This window comes from Arachis stenosperma, chromosome 4 (genome assembly GCF_014773155.1).
Source record: "Arachis stenosperma cultivar V10309 chromosome 4, arast.V10309.gnm1.PFL2, whole genome shotgun sequence".
In the NCBI taxonomy this organism is placed as follows: Eukaryota; Viridiplantae; Streptophyta; class Magnoliopsida; order Fabales; family Fabaceae; genus Arachis; species Arachis stenosperma.
The window spans coordinates 80,015,515-80,025,243 of NC_080380.1; the positions used below are offsets into that span (position 1 = coordinate 80,015,515).

The 9,729-nt window shown below is 34.7% G+C and overlaps 1 protein-coding gene across 1 annotated transcript; it reads right to left on the bottom strand.

Annotated features, from left to right (window-relative positions):
* Nucleotides 1–311: 311 nt before the first annotated feature.
* LOC130973236 (FK506-binding protein 2-like) lies at nucleotides 312–5,224 on the bottom strand. Its single transcript, XM_057897676.1, has 6 exons — nucleotides 4,976–5,224; nucleotides 4,712–4,761; nucleotides 3,941–4,003; nucleotides 2,907–2,997; nucleotides 1,626–1,730; nucleotides 312–623 (listed from the first exon to the last, which is right to left on the bottom strand). The coding sequence occupies exons 1-6, from the start codon at nucleotides 5,025–5,027 to the stop codon at nucleotides 541–543; spliced, it is 444 nt and encodes a 147-aa protein (XP_057753659.1). The 5' UTR covers nucleotides 5,028–5,224; the 3' UTR covers nucleotides 312–540.
* Nucleotides 5,225–9,729: the final 4,505 nt, after the last annotated feature.

Here is a 9,729-nt window from a genome sequence, read left to right on the forward strand (position 1 = left end):
CAAATTAGAATGTCATCCAGTTAATTTGTCTAATTAGTTAGCTGCGCCATTAAGCTAGTCATCATCCTCCCAAAACATCTACCATTAAGGCCCTATTACAAACTAACCTCACTATAGTTGACAATCTTCAAGATACCGAAAGATAATTTCATCGCCGTGGAACGGTCCCTCTTTTAATTAGTTGCACCTAAATTCTGTTATTTCAAGTTTGTTTCACTTATTTGCAAAAATTGGTTATTTTCTCTCTTGTCCGTAATGGCATTTTCTTGATATCTTCCTGTCACATTTCCTAATAAGTGCTACGGGTTGAATTAGTTATCAAAAAAACTTTATATGTAAACTTTAAATAATCAGTTACAACAGCTAAATATTCTAAGTTACCTTCCGATTAAATGCTTAAGACTAAAGAAAACATCGTTCAGAATTCAGGAATGAAAACAAGCTGACATGAAAATTCAGCTTTTGGAAAACAGCTCGTTTCTGACTAGACGAGAGGTGGATCTAATGTGTATACAAGCTAGGCCATACTGCTCATGCAATCTAGAGCTCGGACTCCTCTGCTCCGCCCAAAGTTTTTCCATTCACCCCCACAAGCTCAGTGTCAAATATAAGAGTTGCTCCACCTGTAAGTGTAGGGTCATATATCAACGCATATTAGTAATAACTACTTTAAGCATAGTTAAGTTAGTAACATGCAAGACACAACACGAAAGCGTTTCCCAAGTTTCCAAAATTGATGCATAATGTAATGCTTCTAATTTGATGTAAATAGCATGATAGAAATCAAAAACAAAAATGAAATTACCTAACTTGTGCTCAAATATTATAGTTAAAACTATAATATCTCTGGCAAATACATAAACAAATAAATCATGTATGAGTCTACATCAAGGATCAGGCTCTTATTTATAATAATAAAGCGATCCACAAATTTTACACTACGCTTATATATTCCCTCTATTCTGCAAAAATAAATGAATTTTCACCGAAATAACTAACTCCCCACTCTGAAGTAATGAATCAATTGGCTTCTCCCAAAATAAAAAAATAAAAATAAAAACTGTGGAAAATTAAGTTATGATAATTAAAATAATTTTATGAATATGATAGATACAATAGAAAAGTGGTGAAAAAACAAATACCAGAATCAGAATGCATGTAAAATCGAATCTTAAATTTATGTTCTGGTATTTTACTGAAATTACAAATTGAAAGTATGCAAATCCAATGCATGCTTAAACCAAAACGAAAGAGTCAAATCATATCTCAAGGTATAATGAATTTATTTTAACAAAAAGGTACATATAGCTATTAATAAAGGATATTTTGTTGAAAAGTCGTAAAATAGATTAACGTGTAGCTTATTTTTATAAGGGAGTGGAGTGTATCTTTCTAGAAATATCAAGCGGTGTGCACGTTTCAAAAATAGAGTTAAGGGGAGAGTATTATAGGTATCTCTTAGGAGCGGTTTGTATTTTACTCATAAACACAGCTGGTCTCACACACACACTCATACATACATTTTTTTATTCTTTTAAAATTACCTACTGTTTATTGAGAAATATTAATTACACCATCTAGAACAATGATTTGGTCGACGAGCAATAGTGAAAAGTGCAAATTACCTGGGATGGTTGGCGGAGAACCTTGCTCTCCATAACCAAGACTAGCAGGTATTTTTAATTTCCGCTTCTCACCCAGGCACATTCCCAATAATCCTTGATCCCAACCTATAAAGAAGATGAGAGCAATAATGAAATCATTAATCTTGAATGAAACCTTTCAATCAACATAAATCATCATATAAATTCTAAAGAAACATGCATGAAACGGTTGAAGGCCTAATGTCTCGCAAAAAGACACAATTATCAGATGCAATCATGCAATTCCTTTTTCTCTCTGATTTTTGGCGGAGGACACCAAAAAGAGCTGATATATATATATATATATATATATATATATATATATATATATATATATATATATATATATATATATATACACACTAAAGAATTTCATTAAGACAGGTGTGAAGATAGATACAAGAAAAGAAAGGAAATCCTACAGAATACAAAAGGATTGGTGAAGCGGAGCTTTCCAATCCGTCAACATATCTAATAGGGAAAGTCTTCCAGTTCTAGACGGACACAAGTGAAGGACGAGTAATCATAGAATGTAGTAAGAACTAGAAATTCTACAATTAACACAACTGGCTTTTGTGTATATTTTCCAAATTTACAAAAACCAAAACAAATATATATTTTTGACTGACTTCTTCCTACTAATTCAATTCAAGAGCAATGAGTATCCCTCACCTCCCGATCTTTTTCTATAGGAGAAAAGTGCTTTAGATCCTAAATAGTTTAGCAAGGCCAAATTATGACATTCCCTATTTATATTTAACTATATCTAATACTGTAATCTCAAATTAGTCTAAGGATTAGGATCCTCTTTTTAGAATGTGGTTTCACTGAGTAGTGTATATAGAAGTAATTGGGAACAAAGTAGGGTATTTGACATTTGTCTCTTAAAATCCTCACTATCTTGTATTCTTGTGATTCATCAATGTACTTTACTTTCTGACTCCAGTTCCAACAAATAGTATTTCATACATGTTAAAATCTACTACTTTTGTTGATCTGATACACATAACACATGCTCTTGATTTCATGCTGAAAGTGTTGCCTCCATTTCATTTATATGAATTTTCAGCTCATACTTTTCATTTTAGTAATGGAGAAAAAAAAAAGCAAGATAGTAATTGTATATAACAGCAATTTGATAGGATTTTAGCAGAGTCATGGTTCATAATTGAATATATTATTATATTCTGTAGTTAATTATTGCATTTACTGAAAGGAACACAAGAAAAATCGTAAAGCCAGTTTTGTTTATGCACAACAAACCTTTGATCACTTGACCAGTACCAAGCTCAAATTCAATTGGATTATCCCTTTCAAAGCTAGAATCAAAATCTGTTCCATCAGTGAGTTTCCCCTGCAATTATGCATACATATTATGTGATACAACAAGATATATAAAAAAATCTGAAAAATTAAGTGAATTCCAACTCCTAATTGCATGCACAAAAAAAGAAGATATAAAATACAGCAATTGCTTAAGTCATGTACTTTGTACCTTGAACTACATGGCCTCAACAAATAAAAGTAACTTAAGATGTGCCAAGCAAGGACATCAGAGCATCATGATACCACAATGTATGTAAGATAACTCCCAGATATACCTTTGATATAAGTAAATATTTTTATATTTATTTCCATAGCTATTTTAATAGGTTATGGCATGTTACTATCCAAATATAGAGATAGGTGAAGATGTCTAATCGAAACAAAAAAATGGACACGGGAAAATAGAAGAAACTGAATGCATCATCGAGATGAACCTGTGAGGATCATTTCAGGAAGAAGAATGACTACAAAGCTAACATGAGATTGAAGAGGAAGGTTCCTGAGCAATATCAGTTCAGACTCCCAAAAACCTATTCCATTTCTTGCCCTAAATGGAAAAATCTCATTCCCACACACATTATATACCCTCTGCTAACATGATTTGCACAATCTGGTTTCCCACACACAATTGAAATGCTGGGAAGTTAGTTACATGTAGCGGGGACCATTTGATTTATCCTGACATGCATTTCCACACTGTCAAGTTTCAATAATAATAGGCTGGTGCCTATCAATATTAAACACCATTGATCATCACAAAGAAATAACTAAAGTTAAGTTTCATTTTTAATTACAAAATTGTTTTAATTATTTTTCTTGTTTTCAAACAGAATGGCAAAAGAAAAAGTCATATAAATGGATATTCGGAGTGAAATAAAATAATAAAAATAAATAAACACAGTTTAGGACCCAGTTAGTTGTTATGCATGTAATCATAGAAGAAACATAATGAACTAGTGAGATTTCCATACCCGATAATGTACTTTGACTCTATCTCCTTTGTGTGCTTGGACATCACATGACGCTGGCTTGTGCTGCAAAGGGGGACGATAGAATGATTAGTAAGCTCAAATAAAGTATCACGGATGGAGCCAGTACAAAATCAAGATATCTTTCATACTGCTTGTTGGAAAAAAAAAAGCAGTAATATAGAATTCAATATCAAAGGCAATCATTTATCAAGATGAATAAATGGCAGAAGTGTAAGTAAAATACACATGAACTCTTCACTCTTTCTTGTTTAAGTGCCTTTCCAACCTCGACGACACCATGCTCAATGACCATGCGGTTTGCAAAAGGCTTTTATATTCTTGGAAATTTATTTACACTAGAAATCTTATCTAAGAATTTTTTTCAATGCAAGGTTCCCAGAAATTCGAAAACATTCCACGAACCACACACTCCCTAAGTGAAACCTAGATGAATCTTCTGAAATTTCTCAAGCTCTAAGTTACGGAATTTAACCCAAAAATAAGGAGAAATTTAACCACAATAAAAGTGGTTTCATCCTTTTTCCCCTTATTTTGGAGAGCTCACCATGTATACCACTAATGCACATTCAATCTCCCCCACAAGAATTGAAATTACATGTGGTTGAAATTTAAAGGTCTGATCTGCTTCTAATGAATCAAAGACAACGAGAAATTTCATTCTCCTACAACAAAAATTATTCGAAACCACAAGTCATATATATATAAGAAAAAAGCAAGGATTCGGGTCTCCATCACAAGAACAAGCATTACCTTCACGCCGATCTGCAAAGCTGTAACGTCGCCGGATTTCTTTGCATAAACTGATACAAATGGGACAAATACAAAACTGATCAGTGGAAGAAGGGAAAGACAAAAAAAGAGAGAAGACAGAACAAAAATGAGAGAGAGAGAGAGAGATGTGTTAAAATTGGAATGAAACAAAATGGGGAATGAGATCTGAAACGGACATCGAATCAAAAGGAGTCAAAGAATTTGAATTGAAGGAATCGGGAGGGAGAGCAAATCATAACATACCTAGCAAAGAAACGAGAAAGAAGTATAGAAGAAGAAGCAGTGTTGCTTTCATGTTTTGGGAATTCTGGTCACTGTGGGCACTTGCGCAGTCTTGGTCTCTACTCTCAAATGATGAGCAACTACAAATGGGACGGTCTTTAGGCTCTAATAGGTATTAATACGGTCGCAGCATCCTGCAGAGGTAAATTGATACAGATTTACAGATATTCGTTTTTATTTAATGCTGCAGCAATAGGTCGTCTGAATTTTTTTTTTTTTTCGGAGTCAGATTTACAGGCTCGTTATGCAACGAAATGGCATGAAGCCATGAACAAACTACTAATGGTTTTTCTTTTTGTTCAAATGGAATAGTTATGGTAAAGTATTATTTTGGTCTCTAACATATTTGGTCGAAAATTTATTTTGTTTTTGATTTTTTTTTTGCTATAAAATATTCCTAAAGATTTTAGTTTGTTTTAAAATTGTCTTTTGACCAAAATACCATTTCTTTTTTTTTCTCCAAAATCAACAAAAAGCAAAAGTTAAAGCAGAACAGAAACATAACAGAAGCAATACCAATAAACTTAGAACTCAAAAAATCATCATCAAAACTCAGAAAATCATCATCTGAACTCAAAAAAACAACAACAATAAAAGCAGCAAGAAGCAATAGAAAAACAACAACAACAAAAGAACAACAAAAACGCAAAATTCAAAAAATCATCATAATCATCAAAACTCAAAAGTCAGAAAACAAAAGCCCATAACTCAGAGCTCAGAAAAAATTAATAGAGTCAGAGAACAATAACAACAAAAGAACAGAAACCAGAAGAATTGATAATCAGAAGCAAAAACAGCAGAACTAGAAGAAACCAGAAACCGACAAGGAGCAGCGACGACTGGCGACCAAAAGAGGAGGAGGAGCAGAAACGGCAAGCGGCGTGTGACGTCCTCCTTCGCGGATCTGAACGGCGAGCAGCACTATTATATAAATTTTCAAATACTCAAGACTTCATTGAAATAAGCAAATTTGGCACGGTTCTTCCGTTTTCAAAATAAAACCATTTTCGTTCAATTAGAGTCATATTTTTTTCAAAACCGTCTTTCGTTTTAAACCCTTTATTGCAAACCCATTATTTTTCTTCATAAACCAAACTCAAATGATTTCAATAAAATTCCTAATATTCATTAAATCTTTTTCAAAAGCCAAACTTCTGCTCCTTTTTACTTGGAACCTCCGTTCAAAATATCCATTTAGTTAAAATTAATTTCAAATCAAAATTCAACCGTCAAAACTTAGCTATATACTATTATATAACTCAGATTTCTGCCAATTATTCAACAATAACATCTCAGTACCTCATTCCTCAATATGGCTAAAACACAATAACAAATCCAGTAGCAATTCAGTTAAAATTTTAACAGCAAACAATCATAGATTTGAGCAACAAACATCAACAAACAACAATCCAACCACATATATCTACATATATCAATTAATTTATAATTTTAACCGATTAAAGAGTCAAACTCTACCTCTGTGAAGCGCAGAACACACACAATATACCGGATGAGGTTTCTGATCGGTCAAACGAAGCGAAAACATCGAAAACTCGGTGGTTCCTCTCCTCCCTTGGTTCGACCGAACTGGTTCCTGGCAGGGGCAACTCCACTTTGTGATTCTACTGAACAAATAGCATGTCACCGCGCAGAGGAGGAAGATACGGTCACTTTTATCATATCAAAATTTTTGTGGGGGTCACGAATCTCAAGAAATCAAGTTCGGAAAGTCCAAAAGTCAACAAAATCTCTCGTTCCTCCCATGCATGGCTTCGGCTGTTTTGAGAGAGAGAGAGAGAGAGAGAGAGAGAGAGATAGAGAGAGAGAGAGAGAGAGAGAAGATTTTTGCTTTTTATATCATATGATCAATGACTAAGTGTCACTTAATCAAAGAAGAGGAGGCATGCGTCGCGACACGTGGCGCATTAAGTGCTGCGTGTCGCAATTTTAAGCCGCTGAGTCAACGAGATTAATTTTTAAATATCTTAGAAGCTAATTAAGGTAATTGGGAAGAGTAAAAACTCAAATAATTATCTCAAGTGGTGGTATTTAATTATAATAAAGATTAGGTAAATTACTAATGTAAATGACATTAGTAAAGCCGAGCTTTTTTAAATCTTCCAGACCTAATATCAAGTGATTGTCTTTTGTCAAATAAAATTAAATAATAACATAATTTTTAATGTTATATTATTATTCATTTTATTTAAAGATCGTAGAAAAACTTATAATAGACGTTACACAAATAAAACATAAAACTCGCATATGTGACTCTAACAAAAAAGACAGGATGTTACATTCAACCCTCGTTAAAGAAAATTTTGCCCTCAAAATTTCATTTACCTATAAACAGGTGAGGATAGTCTGCTCGCTTCTCGTCTTTTAGCTCCTAGGTATGCCCAGCTTTAACATTACGTCCCGACGCTACTTTGACCAAAGAAACTGTTTTTTCTCATAGCTGCTTATCACTCTTATAGACGATCTCGACCGGTGTTGTCAAGTATGTTAGATCGTTCTGTAATTGTACTGTCTCGGGTCGCAAGACATGACTCTCGTCGGGATTATATTTCTTAAGCTAAGAGACATGGAAAACATCATAAAGATTGGAAGGAAAGGTGGAAGAGCTATTTGATACGCGACTAGACCGACTCTCCTAAGGATCTGAAAAGGACCCACGTACCTAGGGTTTAGCTTTTTGGTTCTAAGGGTGCAACCTATGCCGATAGTAGGTCTTGCTTTTAAGAGAATATGCTCACTTTTCTTAAATTTTAAAGGCTTACGTCTATTATTGGCATAGCTCTTTTGTCGACTCTGTGCCGTTTGAATCTTCTCACAAATATTCTTGATCTGAATGGTTGTTTTCTGCACCAAATCCGGACCCAACGCATTGTATTTTTTCCCTTGGTGCCAACACAGCAGAGATTGACATCATAATCCACAAAGAGCTTCATATGAGGCCATTCTAATACTCTGCTAATAAATATTATTGTATGTAAACTCCACCAACAGTAATCGCTTGTCCCAGTTTTCCTGCTGTTCCATTACACATGATCTCAGCATATCTTCTAATGTTTGAATTATTTGTTCTAACTGTCTATCTGTCTGTGGGTGATAAGTTGTACTTAGATGCAACTCTGTGCCAAAAGCTTTCTGAAAACTCCCCAAAACACCCATGTAAACCTCGGATCTCTGTTGAAAATAATTAAAGAAGGTATTCCATGCAGTCACACCACTTCTCGAATGTACAAACGCGTAAGCTTTTACAATGTATAATTAACTCAGATCGGAAGAAAATAAGCCGACTTTGTTAATCTGTCCACCATAACCCATATAGCATCATGCCCAGCCGATGTCCTAGGTAATCTAATGACAAAATCCATGGTGATTCTCTCTCATTTCCATTGAGGCACTTTTAAAGGATGTAGTCTTCGTGAGGGTTTCTTATGTTCTGCCTTAATCTTCTAATAAGTCAGGCATATAGATACATATTCCATCACATCCCTATTTAGTCCCGGCCACTACATACTCTTCAAATCTTGGTACATCTTGGTTGTGCCCAAATGCATCGAAAATTTACTCTATAGGCCTCCATCAAGATCTGCTGATGCAATATTCCTTGGTCAGGTACACAAACTCTATTCTTAAACCTCCACAATCCATCACTGTCTTGTCGCACTTCTCCCAGTTTATCCGTCTCTAATCTGGCCAACAGTTCTGACATTTTTCAATTGCGCTTGTCAAATGGTTGTCTTAAAATCTGAAGTCAAGTGTATATGTGCTATGATGACTCCTTCTTATGTTTCCTTCATTCTCAGCCTCGTCTTCTTTCATCATCATGCAAGAAAAACTTAAACTCTTACAGCTCAGAGCGTCCACAACTACAGTCGCCTTTTCCGGATGATAACTCAGCTTGAATCGTAATCCTTCAGAAATTCCATCCATCGACGTTGTCTCATGTTAAGGTCATTCTATTAAAAAATGTACTTCAGACTCTTATGATTAGAGAAAACTTCCAACAGAGTCCCATATAAATTATGTCTCCGTATCTTGAGCACAAACACCACCGCTGCCAACTCAAGATCATGAGTAAGATAATTCTTCTAGTGGAGTCTCAACTGCATTGACACATATGCTACCACATTCTTGTGTTGCATAAGCACACATCCTAATCCTTTTAAAGAAGCATCACAATATGCCTCAAAAGGTTCCCAAGAATCTGGTAGTGTCAATACCGGTGCAGTTGTTAGTTTTTCCTTCAGCATCTCAAAACTTCTTTCACATTCTTCTGTCCATTCGAATGGTACTTCTTTTCGAGTGAGGCGGGTGAGTGGTAGCGCTATCTGAGAAGACTCCTTTATGAATCGTTGGTAATAACCAGCCAACCCTCGAAAACTTTAAACTTCTGTGACTGTCTCAAGCTGTTTCCACTGAACCACTACTTCGATCTTTGAGGGATCTACTACTATTCCTTCTTGAGAAATCACGTGTCCCAAGAATGCCACTTTATTTGTCTATAATTCACACTTTGACAACTTTGCATACAGTTTCTGTTCTCTTAGTATTTGTAACACCATTCTCAGATGTTGTTCATGCTCTTTCTCAGTCTTGGAATAAATGAGGACATCATCTATGAACACAACCATGAATTGGTCTAGGTATGGTTGAAAAATATGATTCATGTAATCCATGAATATCGACAAGGCATTGGTTAGTCC

Bases quoted from the DNA above. Each gene is read 5' to 3' on its own strand.
- LOC130973236 (XM_057897676.1), bottom strand. From the start codon at position 5,027: ATGAAAGCAACACTGCTTCTTCTTCTATACTTCTTTCTCGTTTCTTTG. The intron at 2,998-3,940 runs GTATGGAAATCT...GCATAATTGCAG, and splicing joins GAGTCAAAGTACATTATCGG to GGGAAACTCACTGATGGAAC. The intron at 1,731-2,906 runs GTTTGTTGTGCA...TCTTCTTTATAG, and splicing joins TACTGGTCAAGTGATCAAAG to GTTGGGATCAAGGATTATTG.